The sequence below is a fragment of the Gallus gallus genome, chromosome 8, assembly GCF_016699485.2.
Source record: "Gallus gallus isolate bGalGal1 chromosome 8, bGalGal1.mat.broiler.GRCg7b, whole genome shotgun sequence".
Classification (NCBI taxonomy): domain Eukaryota; kingdom Metazoa; phylum Chordata; class Aves; order Galliformes; family Phasianidae; genus Gallus; species Gallus gallus.
The window spans coordinates 22,681,943-22,704,296 of record NC_052539.1 but is presented as its reverse complement, the minus strand read 5'-3'; the positions used below and the strand labels follow the sequence as shown (position 1 = coordinate 22,704,296).

The window sequence follows — 22,354 nt, the reverse complement described above, 5'->3', positions numbered from 1 at the left end:
AGTAGCAACTACTAAAAGTGTTTAGATGAGATAAATGTTTCCTTCTAGGAAGAAAGTGATTATACTTAGGTATCTTCCTCGAAGCAGTTTTCAAAGTATAAGAATAATACATTTGAAGAAAGCTCAAAATAGCACTTTGTTGAAGAGTGTTTTCTTAAAAAGCCAAAAGTTCACTTCTCCATCTTAAGTTCACGTGGCAATTACATCCCTGCATCTGCCAGCACGAAGATCTGTGCAAAGACTCCGGATGGTTCAATCAATCAAGATTTTTCCCCAGTTTGACTCATTTTAACAGTTTCAAGTGTTGAAACTTCAGTTTGTTTCAGTCTCACCATGGTATATGCATGATAGTTCAAGTGCTTATGAAAATGACTGTGAAATTGTAATGCAAATGTTATGTTTTTGTGATTTCTCTCTTTGTGCCATGCTTGCATTGCATATGTCTCTTAAGACACTATTGGTGGCACTGCTGTGTAGTTGTGCAAGTCAACCTGGATGACTTCTTGTTGCTGAGTGTTGACTGGCAGTCATCTGAGAACAGCTAGCTAGCTATGTAGGTGCAGAATAAGCTATAGGATAAATGTCAAATACTGGCCGTCAGGGAAATGTTGATATGACCATATGATAATCTGTAAATGAGACTGCACAAAGTGGGGGGAATGACTACATTGGTTGTTCCAGTGCAGGAATTGTTTAAGGAGTGACCCTAGAACTCTTGTTCTGGGTTGACTTGCAGACATAGATCAGTTCAGACTTTGGTCTGTGTACAGGCACTGAGGGATGCTGCTCCATAATGGTGATATGCTTATTGAATTGTCATTTATTGAATCTGTGCAATATCTCATACACTATAGCTCTTACAAGTAGGTGAGTTTATCCTTGTAGTTCTTGAACGGGGTGATGACTCTGAGCTGGTAGCTGTGCTGTTAACAAACCCACTCTCCCTGCGTGGGACCTCGGTGGCTGCTATAGCTTCTCATGAGCTTAAGAGGCATCGAGAAACCAGGACAGGCTTCAGACCATAGCCTGTTCCTAGACCTCTGGTTTAACTGCTGCCATGAATGGGATAATGAAGTCCAGTTCACGCATTCTTTTGTTTTATTCTTCTGCCTTTTTAGGAGCACTTGATCAATTTGACCTGGAAAAGAAAAGATGATGACTGACAATATAATTATCCTCCTTTGAAGCCTCAAAACAAATGATTAACATTGTTCTATTACTTAATCTGTGCTTAATTTTTGTTGATTAGTTTAAAAATAAAAATTGGAGTGGTGATTGGATTTGGATGGATTGGACTATCTAAGTTCTAATTTATGGTTTTATTTTGTTTTTAACTTTGAATAATCTTTCTTTGCATGATACTTTAGCATAAGTAGCCTAAGCCTTTTTCCTTTGTGACATTTTTGTAGATGCTCAGTGATATCTAAAGAATTTTCAAAGTTCTATAAAATATAAATTATCCACATAACGTTACGTATAATTATCTCAGTAAATTATGGAGGTTTCATACAGTCATTTTTATTTAGTGAATTACTATTGTGTCTTTTGATTTATAAATTCACTACCATTGCAGCAAAATACCCGTAATGTGCACTGAAGCAATCTTATCCACATCTGTAAAAGTTTTATGTGTTAAGAATAAAACTAAACACTTAAATTTAAATGAAATATTTTAATCTTTATAAGACAGAGTTACTTATCCTGCTCTTACTTACTGATGTTCACAAGTTGGATTTTGGTTTGGGCTCTTTCTAACTTTTACTGTGAACTTGACCACTGTGATATTTTACGCTAACCACGGGTGATGAAGTGATTGATGCCATGTTCTCTGGGATAGCAGACAGCTCTCTTTTCTTAACTGTCTAGGACCTGCCATTGAGCTTGAAAAAGTAAAACCAGAAACAATTGAGCCTGAACCTGAGGTACAGAAGACCTTCAGTGAGGAAGCAAATACATCAACGTATTTTCCTGCCCCTGTTCCAGTAATGGACAAGTATATTCTCGAGAATGGAAAGGTATTTTAAATTAAATTAAATGTGGCATGAATAGTTTGTAAATGTCCTTCAGGTGTTTTTTCTTGTGGAGTTTTCATAATGCTGGGGATTGTGCATGATACCAGCTTATACAAACTTCCCTTGATTTTGCAAAGGTGTGCTGTTAATGCTGAGGAAAATTATGGAATTATACCAATGTGAACAGCACTGAAAATTATGCCCACTGTTGAAAGCATAGAATGCTGTATAACACAAGGAATAAAATTATTTAATATGCATGCACGTAGTATTCAGTCAATGACATACATAAATCCACTGAATATAGTCAGTGACGCACATTATAAAGTTACATTAGTCTGTTTAACAAAAATACCTTTTTTCTTAAAAGGTCTTTAATGTTTTTAGTGTGCTATACTCATATTGCAGAGAAACCTTCATGTTTTGGTTGGAGTCCAGCAGATAATTATGAACCCTGGAATGAAAATGGGCTCCCCTGAATATGGTAGGAGCGTTGCCTTTGGGATGAGCTGAAGTAGTTCTGCTTTCCAGATGTTTTTATTAAGTTGGTGAAATGCAGTCTAGCTGCAAGTATGCCAGCACCTGACTGATAGTTTTTCAGACTCCAGCATGTTTAATCCATTGTCTGCTTATCTACAGAGGCCTGCTTTTATAGCTGTTGCCATTATGATTAAATTAACATGATATTTCTTTTACAAAACCATATGTCCTTAAGCACTGCCTGTGCAGATCCATTCTCTTAGGATATGTATGCATTCAGTTCCATAATCTGAGAACCCTTTAGGAGGAAATGTCCATTTCAGCCTTCACGTGGAGTGGAATCTAGTAATGGAATAGCATCACATACTACATTTTCAGATCTGTGTTACAAGATTGACTGCAAAAGTGCCTGTCTTTCTTAAAGATGATTCAACATAATTGTTGAGGACAAAATGTATATGAAAAATGGTGTAATTTTGGCAGTTTGACAGTTATTTTGCTCAGGTAGCTTTTCTTGCCTAATACACGTATTTAACACGTGTCATTTTCTTTTTTTGTGTGTGCACATTATTGGCAATGAAAACTTAGAATATATTAGTATGACAGTTTAGTTTACTTTTTCTCTGCGTAAGGTTTGTAAGCCAGGGTATGTCCTTTAGTATCTGTATGCAGCTTTTTCTGCACCTTTATTTCATCTGCCAGCCTCTTGGCACTTGCAAGCTTTCTCTCTTTGCAGATCTCTAATTATTATTATTATTTTTTAATTAGTTTTTGGGTATTTTTAATGTCTTCTTATTTTTGGGGGTGCTTCAGCCAGATCAGATGCCAGAAATATAAGCTAGTAATTTATTTAGTGTTGGATAGCATTTTTTTCTCCCGTTTTCCTGATTCATGCCTTTTTTTTTTTTTTTCTTTCCAGTATTCCTGTATTGATGTACATTTCTAGAGTAGTGGAAATACCTTTTTAGAAACCTTACCCCTTTGTGGCATTGTGTTTGATCTTAGCAGGATTCTTTCCATGCAGATAAATCTCTCTCCTCCAGAGGGACAGCAGAGTTACTGAACAAGAGCCTATGGCATTCACTGAAGATGGAAAAAAAAGTCCATCTTCTGAGATACGTTTTAAATATATTGCACTTGTTAGCACAGTTACAGTGGTGAGCGTTGCTTTGAATTTGCTGCTCTTCCTGTTGCACTGGGCTTAAAGGTTCATCCTGCTGTTGCTGAAGTCAGGGGCAAAGTTCCCATTGATTTCATCAAGCCAAGGGACTGGCCCATGGGGGCACCTCTTCCAGCAAGAAGGTAATGAATTCTGAATTGATACAGTAAGCTTCCCATAGCTTTGGGAGTAATAGGAAACAGTACCAAGCCCGTTCTACAGAGAGGAAAACTGAGACATGGACAGATTAAATTTCTTGCTGTGACGCTGCTAGAAATAGAAATAGAAAGACATAAGATTTCTGTGGCTGTGGCTGTCTGTCACGTAGTTCCTGTTACCATAGGGGTTTCATATCAGGGATCATTATTTTTTAATAAATGAAGGACGTTCAAAGAAGAAGTGATCTGTCAGAACCATAGATATTGAAAATATTTGTTGTAACCTTATTTTTTATTTTAAATAACTTAAAATTAGTGAATAATTAAAAGACTAAGCAATTTCTAGCAGGAGGGAATGGGATTTTTGATCAAATAGGGGGCAGCCTCTAGAACTTAGTTAATATAGAAATCCAAAACCTCGCATCACAACATTCCATATCTCAGTTATAAGTAGCTGTTGTGTTCATTTTTACAGATAACCTTTCCAGATTAAAACAGAAATAGCCAATTTTTACCTGTAAAGTGACTGTTTTCTGTGCACAAACTGTGCACTCTGAATGAAGGTGTCTCACAAAATTTGAATTATCTCAGAGAATTATGAAGAAGCTCAACAGCAGGGAAGGAAAGAAAAAAAGGGTGTTCATGTTGTGCTTATTACTAGTTCCATTTCTGTCTATTATGAAATCTAAATAAAACGTGGACTTATGAAAAGCTTCTTAGAATCCTCTTAGTATAGTAGTTCCTGCAGTAGAGGCAGTTTGCTTTATGGTTATATACTTTTTCTTTCTTATTTTTGGTTTTTCCTTTTTTTTTACAAGGTAGCCGGTAGCCAAACCATCCTTATTTTCCTGTTTAAGGTTTTATACAACTACTTGCTCTTGAAAGATGCTGTAATAATAAAATATTTCTTCAGGCTATAGCCCACAATAATAATTAAGGCAAGCTTCCGTTTAAAGGGAAATGGAAGTTTGCTTGAATTTGCTTGAATATGGGCTGTAAAATTATGGCTATATAAAATTTTACAGTAGCTTTGTCCAATGTTCAGTGAATTTAATGGGACTTATGTGATATTCTTCAGATCCATATGGGCAGCAGACACAGTTTATGTAACACCATATGAAAGGAGTAGAAATCTGAAAAACTAAGAAGAAAACAGCTAAGCCCAACAAATTCTCCTAATAAAGGAGAGAGTTATGTTCACAGGATTTTTTTTTTTTTTTTAAATGATGAGGAGGCAGTAAGTTTTATTAAAGTTTTCGTGTTACAGAAAGAACCTCCATTTAATCAGATTTTATGAAACCTGAATTTTGGATGTAACAGTCCGGTCGATACATATTTTTTGGTATTTTCCACTTTTATAGAATTCTCTGAAAGCAAGTTCTATCATCTTGTTTTCCAGTGCAGTGAACTCTATCAGTGATTGGAATAGCTCGGTCATGCACTGCCTTGTCCTGGGTACCGAGCAAGTGTGGGCCCAGCATGGTGAAATTAATCAGCATGCGAACAAGGCTTTCTGGGTGCAGAGGCTTTGCAGGTGTCTGCAGTGTATTCCAGGGGTCAGGAGCACAGACAGATATGGGACAAATATTAACTGTGGTTCTGCTGCACAGGATCCAGTTGGATTTACTAGTTGCACTCATGTCAGATCCCTGCTGACTATGGTGGAGTCATTTTCCTTGCTGTTGCTTGACAGAGCCTGGTTATCAGGAGGCTTATCAGCTCAAGTGTTCACAGTGCCAGCCTAAGGACAGTGCTCAAGTTCTTGTCCTGCATTCATCTTAAGTCTGAAGCACTGAGAACGTTCAGGAAGAGATGCTGGGTAGCTCTGTGGGAGTCAGCCCAGCATAGTCAGTGCTGAGCAAGACTACGAAGCACAACTACACTCAAGCAGATTCCTGCCAGAGACTGTAGTGGCTTTATGCTGCATTTCTCAGTACCTGTATTATTATTCCTTTTTACTACTCTAATGCAATATCTCTGCTCCCTGTGTCTGGGTAATGGAAAGTTTATGATGTTGCAGCAGTGGGTCATTGCCTTTCCACAAAACAGTATTCACCTGGATAGATTGTTCAGGCTAGGTAGACTTTATTATAGAATTTGATTTCTACAAGACTTACGAAGTCTCTTGGTTTATGCTGAAATTGGAACTCTCAAAATCGCTTTTGCTCATCAAGTTACTTTAAACAGTCAGGCTCAGTCCTGCCAGCAGGAGCAGGATATGGCTTAGGAAGTATTCCCTTCTCTGCTGCCTCCCTTCTCTACTGCTCCGGGTCTTTTTCAGCCAAAGGGAAAGGGAAGTTTTCATGCTAAAGAAAATGTTTTATTTTGGTCCCAGATTAAGCTGGTGCTTGGTTTATATGCTGTGCATACCTTTATAATAATACTGGATATATTTCCTGTTTCCTTCTTCTATCTCTACTCCTAACCATAGTCTTGGGAGGTAGGCTATGGGTGGGCAGAAATCAAATAAAAAAGGTAGAGTAAGAAGAATTGAGGAAAAGCAAAGAAGAGGGACTCCCTGACCCACAAAGCTGGAGAAGTGTCAGTGTTAGGCAAAATGAATTTGTTCAACCCTAATTACTGTTATTATAGTACCTAATATTAATGTTCAAACAGCACTTGGAGACTGTTGTGTGCTACGTACCATAGATAAGCTGTTATTATTACTACCTTCTAGGTCCATCTTGGCAGTGGAATTTGGGTAGATGAGGAGAAATGGCACCAGCTGCAAGTAACACAAGGAGATTCAAAGTATACAAAAAATCTAGCGGTTATGATTTGGGGAACAGATGTTCTCAAGAACAGAAGTGTCACAGGAGTTGCAACCAAAAAAAAGAAAGATGCCGTTCCCAAGCCACCTCTCTCACCTCACAAATTAAGCATTGTCAGAGGTAGGTTATTTGAAAACTTTTGCTTCCTGCTTTGAAGTTTAACCATTAATCACTGAGTTGAAAGATGCTTCTTCTCAGCTCATGTAAAATTAACTGATTAAAAACTGTAATTAAAATTGCTATTGCATTGTCAATGCATACATATCCAGGAAAAATCAGACACATTGCAATAGCTGTGCACAGCGCAGTCCTTCACAGTCGAAGAGTTGTGTGTTGGCTTCAGTAAGGTTCCAGAAGATCATCATTCTGAACCACTTGCAGGACAGGACTCTGAGCTTGGAGAGTATCACATGATTCTGGAATTTGTAACATAACAATCTTTCTAAATGCACCTATTGCTTTTAAGAAGCCTGAGAGTAGCTTTACCACATTCTTCCATCCAGAATGTAACCAACTCTGACATGAGGCACAGAAATAGTTATAGCTGTGACTGTAAAAATATTCATGCCTTCAAAGCTGAGAAAGAATAGTTTTACCCTTTTAAGTGGAGAAAATGTAAATAGTAAAAATTAAATGTTGCACTTGAATTGGAATTTGAACAGGAAGTGTAAATCATTGGCAGGAAAAAATTGCAGTGACACTTTCAGTAACTGCAAGCCTGAGTCCATGCATTTAGTACTCAGAGAGAGAGCAGGCCTTCTCCTTCATTTAAAATGAATAGTGAATTTCAGTCCCTTTGTATCATCACGCTTGTGTTTCACATTCATTTCTGTCTCTCTTGGTATTTCAGCCTTCTTTTTAAGTTAGAACTGAGGCAGTTCCTCGTGGAATACCTACCAAAATTGGATTTTTAGGTTTTGTGTCCAGACTAAATTGCAGTAGGGCTGAAAGAGATCTCCCTATTAAAGTTTCTTCTGCAATTTGATTGAGCCTCGTTATTCTGTATTTCCTGTTCTTAGCCACTGTGTGCTCTTAACTGTGAACTGTCTTACGAGCGGTTGTAATGTGCCTTGCAAGTACCATGTTTTGGAACTAAGAAATACTATTCCTCTTTGAGTGTGTGCGTGTCTGTGTCTTTGTGTTGTGGGGAAAAGTTGGAAGCTGGTATTCCTGCTGTTGTCTTTCTTACTCCATAAGAAATGAGTAAAAGACATATTTTTTTTATTTTTTTTCATTAACTTATCTCGAGAATAAATATGAAAATGCAAGCTGTTCCATACTGATTTTCTACTTCTGACCAGGACCTTTTGGTACAATCCTAACATGCAGTAGTAATGTACTGGCTGTGTAAGGAGTCCACTCTGTGGCTACCCTTGTCTGCTCCTAGTGGAAAAAAAGAATTAGTTGCCCAGTTTACAGATGTGCACTGACAAACCTGCAGTAAAAAGGGGTTATTGTTCATTGCAGTTAGCTTTCTAGCTTCTCAGCTGGAGGCTGTTGCTTCTCATTGCTGCTGGCAAGGTTACTTATGTGAGAATTCGCTCTTCCACTTCAGTCAGGGCCAGTCTGTGTTGCTCACACTATTTAAATGATAACTTTCTTCTAACTTGTTTTGATTAGCGATTTTGGAAGTGCACTCCAACAGACACATGGTGAGAGGCAGATTGAGCTCTTCCTTTTGTGCTCTTCCTTAGCTTCATGCTCCCCAGCAATTCAGCTCTTCCCCATCTCCTCAGTTTTCTGTGTTTTTTGTCAAACTTTGGCTTCCTGCCTCTACCGTCACTTGGATTCTACTGTTTACTCACTGATTTTCCATGTTCCTCTTCTCAGTGTTTCTTTCACCTCGTCTTTAACTCTTTTTTTGTTGGACTAGAGACTGCATGATTTCCTCTTGAGCCACTTAAACTGCATGGCCAATACTTTCAGGTGGCAGCAGGCAGTGCATAAACATAGTTTTCCACATTTCTGTGTCCTTTTCATTTGTGTTAATATTCGAGATCTTGCCCCATTAACTTAACAGTGACTCCTGGAAAGCTGGAAATAATCAAATGAGAAATTGTTATGTAATGGAGAAATAGAGAAGAAAAAAAAAAAGAAGAGTAACAGTTGGATAAATGCTGGAATGCGAGGAAGGTAGTTGGCCAGTGGCTTAGTTCAGGCATCACAGAAAGATGTAAAGTTCCTTGTTAGACTTCAGTTTGAGTATACCTTCACGTTCAGTTCTACCTGAATCGTTGCTTAAGTCAGAAATAAGGAGTGTGTGTATACTTCTCTGAAGTCAAAAGGCAAAGAAGCAGCAGAGAACCCTTGAATCAATTTTTGGAGCCCCTGAGCCACCATCCTCCCGTCACTACTAAACTACTGTTTCTGCAGCCTCTCAGAAATGGAAGAGAAAGAAGATGAAGAACTGTGATAATCCATAATCGTGGATTGTCTGGGTCATACTGACTTTATGAATCACTGCTGATGTATAAGTTCTGTCAAGTAATTCGTTGCAAGATGTTGTTGCTGTAGCCTGTATTGTACTGGAAGTTCACCATACTAGGTGTATCTGCTGCAACCTTTTGGCCACATTTATGAGATTGCAGCAATACAAGTTCGTCCTGTAAACATGCTGGGTTTCTTTGGGCTCTCAGTGACATGCCTCTTCCTAGGCGTCATACTTCAAATCATAGTTTCCTTATGATTGGCATTTCAACTATTGGGTTTCATGCTGGTTAATTTTATTTTATATTCTGTGTATATCTTACAACATAAAATCCATATTGTTTTAGATGCTCTCATCATTCTGTGGACACAGAGTAGTATATTTAAAATAGACTCCTGAGTAACAGCATTAGCTCTTAATGAGTCTGGTATCTCAGGCTTCTTTAAAAATTCTCTACTGTGTGGTATGTAACAAAGAAATTATAAAAAGTATGATGCATGAGCATTGCTATAGACCTTGTTAACATGAAATAGCCTTTTATAAAACTTCTGAGAGGTTTCAAAGTGAACTACAAAGCATGCATAGTACTTAATTTTCATAACTTTTTAATGTGATGCATTATAAATGCTATAAACCATGTTAATTAAGTGATAATCTCTATGGCTTTCTGTATATGAAGCAGTAAATGGCTACTGGAATAGGCAAAGCAGAGCAGAGTTTGCTTAATCAATCTGGGAAGCTGTTTATTGCTAGTAGCCTATACAACAAAACACATTGCATGGGTTATGAAAACAAAAGGAAAAGTTTGCCTTTCTCTAAGGAGTTGAATGTGTTGTGTCAGTTTCAGTAACCTGTGCTGAGTCCTGGGACTGAACTGCCAACACTATGAACAGGGTTGTCTCTACTCTCTTTGTCCTCATTGCTTTGCAGTTATTACTGTTGCTTGCTTTCTGTGTAACAGTTGAGAACACGAAGTGCATTGTGCAAACCTATGAGAAGATAGCTCTTTCCCTGACTAATCTACTAGTAAAAGCAAAGTATGCCCCGGGACAGGGCATATACCATAAAGGTGCAGATGCTAATGTATGATGTACAGATTTAAAAAAATAATAATAATAATTAAAAAATCAATGGATGCCTTATCCTACTGGTTACTGCTTCTCTTTCTAACCGTTCTAATTTACTGAATGTCTTGAAGATGCGATGATAGAAGTGACAGGGAACTGTAAATAACAGTTGTGTAAATAACAGTTGTGAAAGCATTCACATGGGAGAAGCTTCAAAATCTACTATGGAGATATGAAAAAATACCATAGTTAGGCGGGCAAGATTGGCATGGTGGAAGGTTAGAGTTAGCCTTGTTTCTGTATAGAAAGCCTCTTAATGCCGTCATGGTGTAACTAGAAGGTTGTCATGCCAAACATTCAATCCTGGTGAAAAAAATCTTATCTTTAACAAAATAGCCAGTGAATCAATGAGAGCTTCTGTTGTTTTGCAACAAATACTCAACAGTGATGTCTCTTGAGCAGTGAGCCCAAAACAGGGCTATATTCTCTTCTAAAAATAGACTAATGACTCTTTCCTTTTTTTTTCTTTTCTCCCCAGAATGTTTGTATGATAGAATAGCACAAGAAACTGTGGATGAAACTGAAATTGCACAGAGACTCTCCAAAGTCAACAAGTACATCTGTGAAAAAATCATGGATATCAATAAGTCATGTAAAAATGAAGAAAGGAGGGAAAGTGCAAAGTTCAATTTGCAATAAATTTTGGATTTTTAATAAAATCTTAGTGTTTTACATAAGTGTTGTTTTTTATTATTATGATGATGATTTGTGTGGCATTTTTGCTGATGGGAGAAGCTGCCCTGAGACGTTACTTTCATTCTATGACGGATTCATTTTTTGAGCAGTTCTGTCAGAAAGCCTTACTATAGTGCAATCTGTTTTCAAGTCATGTCAGATAGACTGTAAGTCCACTCACAATGAAGCAGTGAATTTTCAGAGGTTTTCCAATGAGTTGCAGTGGGATACCCACACTTCTGTATATAGGCTGTAATCCTACCAACACAAACCCATTTTGCACATATTTTGTTTTACTGGAGTTAGTGCATCTAGGCTACAGGAAAAATCTGTTTGAAAGGAAGAACTCCATAAAGTCCACTTTGCTATAGAAAAGGATTTTATTGTATTTTACAAAGTGTTTTTCTGAACTGAAATTTTAATGGCTTGTTTTTTTTAAATACTTGGTCAAAAACACAGAAAGAATGCTTCTTTTTCACTTCGTATCACGTAGTTGGAGCAGTATTGCCAATGTAATTAAAAAAAAAATCCAAAGTTGTAAAATCAGGATAATTTATTTTTAAAAAATATGTAAATATATACTCATAGATATATATAAGCAGTTCTTTTTCAGGAACCAAGGAGCCTTTCAGATTTCTGGTTTTGGTACAAAGCTCTCAAGTATGTCCACGTTATTGTTCTTGATACAACATTTGTATTTTCAAAAGATTTTTACAATGGCTATGCTATGGCAAGATTCTGTATAATAGAAAATCCAATGCCATTTCCCTGTGAGTCTGTAATTTAAGCACAGCTATTTTAAATTTCACAAATTTGAATTAGAAATAAAAATACATTTTTAACCCCGAAGTTAGTCTTGCAACCCAAAGATATAAGGCATAATTTGTTGTGTGTCTGGATTATATCTTGCTGTCTGTAACTGGAAGAAAATAGCCTCAATTCTTGTTTTGTGAAGAATGAAACATTTTTGAGAATAAGATTTGTGGAGATAACTTAGGACCTGTGCTGATCAGTCTTGAGAATATGTTAGATTTGTAATGTTAGTTAACTATGGTTATCTGCCTTTCAGTTTGTCTGTTGAGTGTCACCATTTGGTACTTTTCCACCATGGAACTCTGCCTCATCTAAATTTGAGACATGTCATCTCTTCTCATCCTCCTTTAGCACCAGCACACTTTGATGTGGAGCCTGTTGCAGTGTCCTGTGTGCACAGATAATGTGTGAAGGGTGATGTGAGGATTCCTTCTGGGGCTGGGATAGAGGGGAAGGATGGGACAGGCAGTGTGCTGGAGGTGAGATGGGGGAAACACCACCTTGTCTTTCTATATGCCACATGTGCTTAAATTATGTCTTAATTTAGGGCATAAATATTTGTGTTTTGCTTTCCGAGGTGCAATTTTGTGATCGATTTAAGCCAATCTAAGTATATCATGCTGCCGAAAGAGAACTTTCTCTGTCCATAACTCTGCATTCCAACCTCTTCCCTTACACCAGCACAGGTCTGTCAGATCCCACTGATTTCTAAATCTCATTTCATAGGGGCTGGTACCGCTAGGATGGAGCTGGGGAGAACTTGTAGTGAGGGCAAGAGAAAGAGTGTCTTTTTACGGTGGTTAATGCTTAGTCTGAAATTGCTTTTACCAGCCTTGCTTGTCTCCTGTTAATCTCAAAGTGTTCTTAGGTAGTGTTTAATGAAGTGCATAAATGTTTATGCTTCCTAATTTGGGATGCTAAATAGCAAATTAGTGTTTATAATGTCAGTGCATGTATCCTTTTATTAATTAAGGAACAGAATAGAAGAAACACTTAAACGTCAAGCTTCCACTTTTCAAGCAGACTTGTGATTGTACAATTTTTTTTAAGTGATATTAAGAAAATCTACTAGTTTGGGGGGAAAATGTCCACAATTTCCTCAGTCTTTTATGGCTTTAGTACTAATGTGTTTTCATTGTAACATCTCTAATGAGAAGCTCATGCTACGTTTCTTAGAAGATAAGTCTATTTGAGACAGCACTTTCTAAAACCTGGGAAAAGCAGATTAGAATTTAATTAGAGTAAGGAATCTAGCTGGCCCTAAAATGCAGAGATTCTATCTATCTTTAAAACCAGCATCACCTTTCTCAGCTTTCTTCTTGACAGACTTGTCCCATCAGATGTTAATGCCGTATATTGGAAAGAATTCCCATGTACTCTATTGGGAAAGGTATCTTGGAAGTCTTCAGTTATTTCTCCTGGAGTTTCTTTCACCTCGGGTCCAGCAGGCAGTTTGTAGCAGATTTGCACTGGAGTGTGTTAGGGTACCACAAAAAGGTTCACTTCCCCACAGCAAGAAGTTTTGTGGGGGCTAATTCCTTTTGGACAGGGCAACTGGCATTTAGTGTGAGTGCTGCTTTAAGTAAAGGAAGAGGATGTGTTAAAGATAATATGCTGGTCTGTTGTGTTTTAAATAACGTTAGTACTTCTGGAAATAAGCTTTTGCTAATCACGAGCCAGTTTTTCAGTCACTGTAGTTATCAAGCAGTTTGTGGAGAGCTCTGTAATGGTTAGCAGGTGTGTATGAATAACATCTTTGTACTTCAGTTTGGCCATTACTCTTGTCTTTTCCCTCCCCATGAACCCATACAAAGACCATAGAAGCCTTTACCGGTGTGTCTGTTTCAAGTAAGGAAATAGGGTTTGATTGTCAGTTGTTCCACCATTACCCAAGAAAAAATAGACATTTTAAGAGGGTGTGTTTTTCTGAAGTGAAATATTGATTGATAAATTAGCTGTGAATTTAATGTCACTATTTTATTCTGCCTTTCTGACCAATGCTGTTCTTGTTGGTACATTAATTCTTTGGGAATTGTGCCTGCCTGTACACCGTTTTGCTTTGCTCATAGGGCATCTGCCAGGAATCTACTAGGAAGCATTATGCCACAGCAGTGCCTACTAACTCTGTATTTCATGTCAAACAGGACTGAATCGTGGCATAACATAAAATAGGATTTCTCCTGCCCTGTAATACTCCTGGTTCATCATTCTTAGGTTTGTGCTGTGCTATTACTTCATGCTGTAAACCTGGATTCGTAAGCATCAGGAAAACGCAGATTTAAGAGGAAGTGGCTTCTGTCCTGATCAGTGCATGCTGCTTACTTCTTCTTTCATCAGAATAGAAAGAAGGTATTACTGTTCTGCGAATGATCTGAGTCCTTTGTTGCCACACAGTGCTGCTGCAATTTGTAATATGTATATTCATGAACTGATTCATATTAAAAAAGCCTCTGGCACTCCTGCAAGGAAGCTAGACTAGAGTTAACAAAAAGGGCTTGATTTTCCATTAATGATTTTATAAGGGAAATGAGCTATTATATTAAAGGAAAGAATCCTAACAGAGATTTTAATACCTCGGTCAAGATGCCTAGCCACTCAATAAAGAACAAAGCTAGTATGTGTTAAAGAGAGAAGCCGTCATCCTGTTTGGCTGTACAGAGGGTCTGGATTTAGTGATGCTTCATAGAGGTAGAAGCCTATGTGCGGGTTGTTTGTGGGTTGTTTTTTTAAATACATCCAGACTAATGTTCTTATTTATTTAGTCCTGTCAAATTTCAGCTATCAGCAGAAGGGATTTGAGATTGCACATGGGTAGCTGTTGAGCATGGCTGTCAGATCAGGCACGATCTCCCTGCGGGAGGTGACTTCTGCGTGCCGTACCTTTGATGTCGTATCTGATAGATCGCTGCGCTGCGGCTTTGTTGTCTTAAGTGTTAGATTATTGTTCTCTTGGAAGTTTTAAGTAGCAATAAATTGAACTTTATTTGGTTTTAGTGAAATTGCAGAGATAATTCAGCTTCACGCTTCCTGAATTTGTAGACTTTAAAAAACTAAAGCTGAGTGCAATTCATTGTTAAAATAATGCTATCTTGATGCAAAACCTCAAAGGAGTGAGCGTTCGGAATGGGGACAGCTGTATTAGCTGTAGCCTGGCTGTGTGCTAACTGCATTCGTGTCGCTTGAGAGCCCCAAACGTGGCTGATTTCTGGAGGGGAAAGCAAGGTTTTGTCATACAGACGCAGGAGTGATGCTGAGGATTATTCCAGCGTTCCATCATTTGGTATGAGAAAAGGCTAACTTTCAGGACGACATAAAGATGAAATTTCTGCTTCCTCAAAACGAGGTGGTAGTTTTCTTGAAAATATTTGTCGTTAAGTGCATGCCTTTAGCCTTGGATTGATGAAGTCATAACATCAATTGCTTTGACTTTATTGGTGTCATTTTTTTCATCGTAACAGTGTGGGATGGTGAAGTGATTCATAGGACACTGGGGCAATAAAAATGCTATGAAGTACAATTATTGCATGTTTCATGCTCAGTAGCTAATTTTTAATTTCACCATCTTGGACACTTTTTCATCCCCTCAGGCTTCCTAAATAGGAAATGAGAATCATTTGGACTTGGAAAACAGGAACAGTAATTCAAAAAGGAATTAATTTACTTGACTGTTCATTTGCTTTACTTTTGCAATTATTTCCGCTGTTGCGTTTGAACAATAACTTTCTCCCTGTGCATCAGATACCACTTGTTCAGTCCTATAGGGAAATAACAGTCCCACAATTGTGACATCAGTTGTTGATCCCAAAGTTGAAAATACCTCACCTATGACATCAGAAGTCCCATAATGGCAGGGCCAGCACAGAGGTAAAAGCAACTCTGGGAGGAGAGGAAGAAGCTGAACCTTAAAGGAATGTTTTTTCTTTGCTGCTTGATAAGTAGGGAACCTCTTTCTGTGAAGCAAATAATTTCCTTTGCATTTTGCAGCATAGCAACTTGAGTTGATAACAAAACCTAAATGGAACTAAACTCCTTGATAGTATTTTAGTGAGAACTATTGGTGATGGGTGGATGATTGGACAGGGTGATCCTGTGGGTCTTTCCCAACCTTGGTGACTCTATGATTCTATTTACACCTATTTTTAATGAATCAGGCTTACCTACTTTAATATGAATTTTTTGTCTTCAATGAGTTGAAATTTCTGAGTCACAGAAAACTTACTGACCACCTAAAAGGATGCTTTCATTGTTGCACAACAATTGCAAAAAGTTGTGTGAAATGTAAGATAAGAAACTATGCTTGCTGGGGCTTGCATATCCTTTATAGTCAGTGTGAGCTTTCTTGCTTTTGGGATGGAGAAAACATCCCAAAAGTCCCAGTTTCCTGAGATAGACTGATTATCAGAAGAATTGGCTGCGAATGCCCATTGGTACAGTCAGAATGAACCTGCACTGGGATAGCAGCACAGGGAACATGCCTTGATAGGGCCATATCACACTGGTGCCAGCCCCTGCCACGTGAGGCTCAGAGGAATGAAAACCATAACACGGGAGAGTTTTGTAGTCTTTCCTTTATAGCTGAATATATCTTTAAATATTTCCCAACTGTTTATAGAAATGATCTTACTAAATTGCAGCATAGTTAAATAAGAAATTGTATTTTCACATTTTCAACTTTTCTTGTATTAACTGAATAGAAGTTGAATGGGACACACCTTTCTTGATGTTCAATTTGAGAGATCAGCCCTCTGGTAATTGAAAGTAGTCCACTGGACATTTTGAATCTGTGAGCCAGGTGTGCCAAATTCTCCCCTTTCCATTCAGGGTCCCCTGCAGGGTTTATGGTGGTTCCCTGTAAAGAATAATTCTCAAGATAAGTAGGCCTGGAGGTGGATGGGCAAAGTGTCAGCCTCCAACTTACTGTTTTGCATTGCTGTTTTTAAAATGCCTTTGATTATGAAATGCCAAAATAATAATAATAATAATAATAATCCCCAAACTGTTGAAAGTGGGATTTCACATTGGTACTGAATTGTTTGTCAGTATGCTTTGGCACTTGCTGGTTTCTTTACAGTTGCAAGAATGCTTTCATTCTTCCAGGACCGGTGTATACTCATGTGAGTTCTGCATTTCACTGCATATTCTGACAGGAAGAAGCAATTGAGGATGTAGGAATTCGGGACTAAGCAGAGGTGAAGGCTGTAGGATCTCCTCTGCTTTGGAGCACAGTGCAAGGAGTTGCCCTCCTTGATGGAGTAATGTTGGACAACTGAGGGGATGGCTGTTCTGTAGGTACATAGGGAAGATTATTTATCACAGCATTGGTAAATATGTACAAATTCTGTACAAATTCTGCTCTGTGGCTTTCCTAAATTTAAAATGAAACAAGGATTCCCTCTAGCAGCACCCAAACGTTGAAGGGGACCCATGGCTGGTGGAAGGGGGCACCTTGCAGCAGGGTGTGCTTTGCACCTTCCCACAGAGAATTAATACATGTGGTTTAGATGAAGTCAACAGCCAAAGAGCAAAGTCTCAAGCAGACTGACTGGCGTTTAAGGTTACAGTCAGTGAGAATTTTTATTAATTATAAAAGTCCAATCACTTTTGCATGCCAGGAATTTAACCTTTAACAAGTAGAGTAATCAGTGTTTGCTTCTGCAGCCAGGACCTGTGTCTTATGCAGTTACATAGCTGTATGCGTACAGATATAATATACCATTACTTTGTATAACTCTGTGCCATGTGCAGTGGAAATGCTGAGTCACAGCTTGAAGCAGTGATTGAACACCTGGTGGGGAGGCAGGGCCAACCCAGGTGCATGCAATGAGCCTGAGTGACCGAAGGGGTAGAGCCAGGATCCACACCAACCCAGACCTCATTTAAGGGTTAGCAGTGGAGGTAGGAGCGTCTCGCTGGCCGTTTCTGTGCACCTGAGGCCTTGTGAAGGTAAGCAGCTTCTTTCCCTTGTTTCTGTTCCCATAGCTGTTGTGTTTGTACAAGTCCTGACTTGTTGCAGCCGAGGTCTTTGCTACTCTGTTGTCATTGCCTTGCTTTCCATAGAGTTATACCATGTAATTGCATAAATTGATAGTTTTCTGACCTTGACCGGTCCTCTCTGTTTTCTGGGTGTTCCTTTTCCTCTTCTTTTGTAGAGGGAGATGGTCTGAAGCCCTTGCCTATAAGGGAAGGGGACAGAAGCACCTCGCAATCCATGGTTTGCAGGGTTCTGAAGTGAAATACCTACTTGCTTTTTTTGGAACTAAGTTACACAGAACTAGAGCCTTTCCTTGGGAGATCTGGTGCTCTTCCTGTTGCTGTAAGGCACGCTTTGCACTTCAGGTGCTAAACATAGCAGCGTTTTCTTTTTCTTCTTGCTGTGCTGAAGCAGATCTTGTATGTAGCAAAGAAAATTCTACTCTTACGTGGAGGCCTCAAAGTAGTGAGATGGAATTCCCTGTAAATATGAACTTTCAGCAGTATCTGAAGTTGTTCCTTAAAACAGAGGTTTCCCTGCTGCTTTTTCATAGACATGATAGCCTGCAAGTTTCCCACCCAACTGCAGTACTCCAGCTTGGATTGTCGTTTCCAAACTATGAGCAATGGAAAGCATTTTGCACTTTGGCAGGTTGTGCTGATTTATGACATTAAATTGCCTTATGGGACTCCCTTTTTCCATTTACTGTACAAAAAGCGGCCACCTGTTGATCTCAGATCGAAAGAGCTGTTTGAGGATCCCGTGATCTAAGCACAGTTGTTGAGAATGTCCCTCTTAGCACAGAGCTCAACAGCTATGCACCGGGTAGAAGCCATGCGAGCTGTGGTGTGGCTGCTTGGTGGGTCACTCAATGGAGCAGTGTGGTCCCCACCAGAAAGCTTCACTCTTCTCCTTAGGAGAGAAGCATTTGCTGGGCTGCATCCCATCATCTGTCTTTTCCACTAGTAGTTTATTCCAACCAGCAAGTAGCCACCTCACTATTCAGCTTCTGCCTTGTTTTTATGTATATTTTTCTGGCTTAATTTCCAGTTCCTTGTCCTAAGTTTGTCTTAATATACTTTTGACTTAGTATTACTCCACCTCATGCACTTCTCAATAGCCTGAGTTTCTTCATTCTTCCACTGCCCCGCACTTCCTGAGTGGCAGCTCATTTTTGTGATACGTTTCCTCTACGCCTACCCGAATTCATTTTAGTTGTATGGAAGTGCTGCCTACAGAAGAGTTGTTGACATCCTCTTGAATACTGTATTTAGTTTAATTAAGGTATACGGTGTCGTGTTTTAGGACATGTCAGTTTGTATTAGAATGTCATATACTCCAGTTGTAATTTAATTTTGTGGGGCAAATGTAATTTGCCTCTGTAGAAGGGGGTGGGGAAAGGTATTTAATTGGTTCCTGATCAACTGATGCTACGATGTAATTCCCCTTCTATTTTTTTTTTAACTGTATAGCTAAGTATAGCTCCGTCATGACAGTGTTGTATTTATCTGTATCTGCTTTTCTCTTTGACTCGGTCCTATATGTGTGCCAGCAATGAGACAGAGCATGTTGTTCTGTTTGCCCATGTGTTTCTTCTTGCACTCAGAGCAGAGTGCTCTGCTGAGCCGGGCAGGGGAGATGGCAATATGGGACTGGGCTAAAAAAAAAAAGCAACAAGTGAGCAGTGTTTAATAGAATGGAGATAAAAATGATAAAACTAGAAGGAAAGCAGGCTGCAGTCATCTTAGCATCATTTAATTTTATGTCGTCTTTGAGAGAGGTGTTTGGAGATTTCTTGTTTGGTGATATATAGGAACTGCCAAGGAAAGGTGAGGAGTCCTTATTGTTATGTTGTTATATATGCTGAGGAGGAAAGGAGGGTTTCCTTATAGGGAGACATAATAACTTACTGGAATCATCTCAATCTGGAACCTTTGACCAAAACCACATAAAGAAATTGGACCTGCCCGGAGAAGAGCTTTCTATGCCTTCTTTGCTGTGCCTATTTTGACGAATTAAAGGTTGCTTTAGATAAGAATTACATGTATTTTATTTGATTATGTCTGTTAAATAATTAATATTCTCAGTTAACCTCAGAGACGAGATGAGGAACTGCTACATTCCTCCACTGAGATGGTGTAATAAAAATTGTTCTTTGTGAGAATTCTGAAGGTCAAAACAGAATTAAATATGTAAACAAAGCATATCAAGGTAAAGCAAAAAAAAATCTTGTAATCCTTTTTTAAGAAGCATTTTCCTTCCCTTGAGAATGTTGAATGTAGTCAGACAACTCTCTTCTAAGTTTCCTTCATTATCTCTAAATAGTCTCCATTAATTAACCTGGTAATTTATAAATGTTATGGCATTGTGTCGTTAGCTTTTTTCCTATTTGAAAAGGTGTCAGAAACTTTGTGTTCTGCACATTTTTAAAAGAGAAACAATTTCTTTTCAATGTCTATTGATATTTGTATATTTCCTATGGATTTTAAAATGAATGCCACTGCCGATTCCAAGCTCACATGCAGCTTCATACAGGTTCCATTCACAACATATGGGCAGGACAGCATCATGGAGCCAGTCCAGTACAAATGCTGACCCTCAAGTGATGAGCTCAAGAAAAACATGTAATGTGCTGCCTGAAGTTGGCTTTCTCCCTCTCTGGGGGGTACTGAAGGGGGGTGGCCTCTTCTCACGTGAGCTGGGAAGGGCTGTATAAGTTTTAACTAACTGGAAGGTTAATGATAGGACTTCTCTTCTGGAGATCAAGTAGAAACTGGACCCAAAGGATTTCAGTTTTGCAGTGCAGGTTGTTACCAGTTGCTCATTCTCTTTGGTGAAGGACTTTAGTGTCTCATCGTAGTCTGAGCTGTGGTGGGATTCACAAGGTCCCACTTGATCCCCTCCCTATGGCAACTCAACTTGTACTACTGCACATAGGGCAACATGGCTCTGCAGGGGTCGCCATGGTCTTCTTGCTCTAGAGGTGACAATAGCACTGGGATGATTTACATACCTTTCTGCATTAGCTTGCATTTGGATCCTTAGTGCTTCTGTGGTATATTGTCTACCCCCATGCTGTCTGCTCGTAGCATTCCAGCCACCCTGTATACGTTTAATATCAATGCTGATAATGCTCAAGTTATTATAACCTGTACAAATTTAACAGGGCATCTGCACTCAGGAGAGTTCTTAGTGATATACAGGCTGTGGAGTTAGATATTTGCACTTATGGGTGGGTTTCTCTCTAGCCAGTGATTTGTGAGAGGTTCCTTCAGCTCATTCCTCTGTGCATCTACCTGGTGTTTTCCCCACCCCACCCCTTAAACAAGGAATTCCCCTGCAGTTATTTTATGCTGACAGGACCTGAACAGCTGTGTTTGCTCCCCGGCCTCTAACCTGTGACAAGGGAAAGGAAATGCCAACTTGATCCCATCTCTTTACGAAATCAAAGATAGGTCATCTGTGGCTGATAACTTTTTTCCCTTCTTTCAGAATCTTCTCATACGTTTTGTGCATCTTGGCTATTCAGGCAGTTCTGCAAAAGCCAGGGATCTTCTGTTGCTGGCTAACAGACTCATCTGGTTTGAGTCTCAAACTTCAAGCTAGTGGGGCTGTTTAGGCAGAAGGTTGTCCTGTTGGCTGGTATTGCCTGTGCTATGTGTGTGAGAGTTATCTGTTTGTACTTTCAGGGGCTCAGGTTGGAATTACTGGAAGGATACAGTCTGAAAGCACAATTAAAGGAACAGATATTTGTTATTGCAGGTTTTTTTTTCTTTGTTAAATACTTGAGCAGTATTTCAGTAACCAGTGACATCCTTTGAGAGTTTCTCTGGTAATTCATTACATCTGAAAGGCTTTATAACCAAGTCATCTTTTCTTGTCAGACACATGGAAGATGAATAGATGGTTCTTGCCTGCAATTTCCTATCTCGGGGGAAGTGATGCTCAGCTGCATCACTGCTTTTAATTGCCTCCAGGCTCCTGCAGGACTCTGTCTGTCCCCTCTGGCATGACCTACATCCTTGCAGAACCACAAATCTCTTGGCACTGGTTAGTGGAGTTTGAGCTCAGGACAGAAAGTCCTGTTGTTGTTAATCCCTAGCTGTCTTCCATGGCTGCAAGCATGTGCCAGTCTCTTTCTTGTGTCCTTAAATTCATCTGGAGGTATTTTGCCTGTACAAAAGATGATGGTAGAAAATGTGAGTGCTGACTTGAATGTTATGTATACTGGATGTGTTACTACACTGAAATCAGAGAAGGATGTGTTTGTTTAGAGTACAAGTACTTTATCAAATCAGAAATCCTTACATCATAATATATATTTATTTTTCCCTTACGAGAAAGAGTAAATAGTGAAGTAATGATTCCAGCTGCAGCCTGGATTGCATTGCTTCAGGTCAAATCAAAGACAAGTGTATTACTGCATCAGATTATTCTACTTAACTTGGAAAGGCTCACCTAATGGAGGAATAAGATGATGACATCTAGGGTGAATTCATGTTTACATCACAGTCTGCTATGGAAAGGAAACATTTATAAAATATAAGATCAACTTGTTCATTTTGGCAATGGGAGGTACAGCAAGTGCTCCTTTCCAAGAATGTGTGTTCCACCACCATTTCTTACAGTGAAGCTGTTTGGCTGCACTAAAATAGGTTATCCCAGAGTCTAGAGATCTGTCATATGCCAGGGTTTTATTGAGTTTGGAGCTAGTAGTTCTTTAGCACTGAATGTGTACAGATTTGTTGGATGCTGTCACA

At 38.9% G+C, this 22,354-nt stretch overlaps 1 protein-coding gene across 12 annotated transcripts in view; it reads left to right on the top strand.

The window, feature by feature from the left end:
* Positions 1 to 22,354, top strand: part of BEND5 (BEN domain containing 5) — an 840,137-nt gene that overhangs the window by 516,651 nt on the left and 301,132 nt on the right. For 9 of the 12 annotated variants that reach the window (XM_046944497.1, XM_015291230.4, XM_015291228.4 and 6 more), the window contains 3 exons: positions 1,867 to 2,015; positions 6,487 to 6,700; positions 10,614 to 10,807. The exons of 1 other annotated variant lie outside the window; for it this stretch is intronic. In XM_046944497.1, coding sequence (XP_046800453.1) covers positions 1,867 to 2,015; positions 6,487 to 6,700; positions 10,614 to 10,774 — 524 coding nt within the window. In that variant the 3' untranslated portion in view covers positions 10,775 to 10,807. Of the gene's footprint in view, positions 1 to 1,866; positions 2,016 to 6,486; positions 6,701 to 10,613; positions 10,808 to 22,354 lie in introns of those variants that run through there. 2 more of the 12 variants (XM_046944499.1, XM_040704670.2) reach the window with 1 other exon arrangement.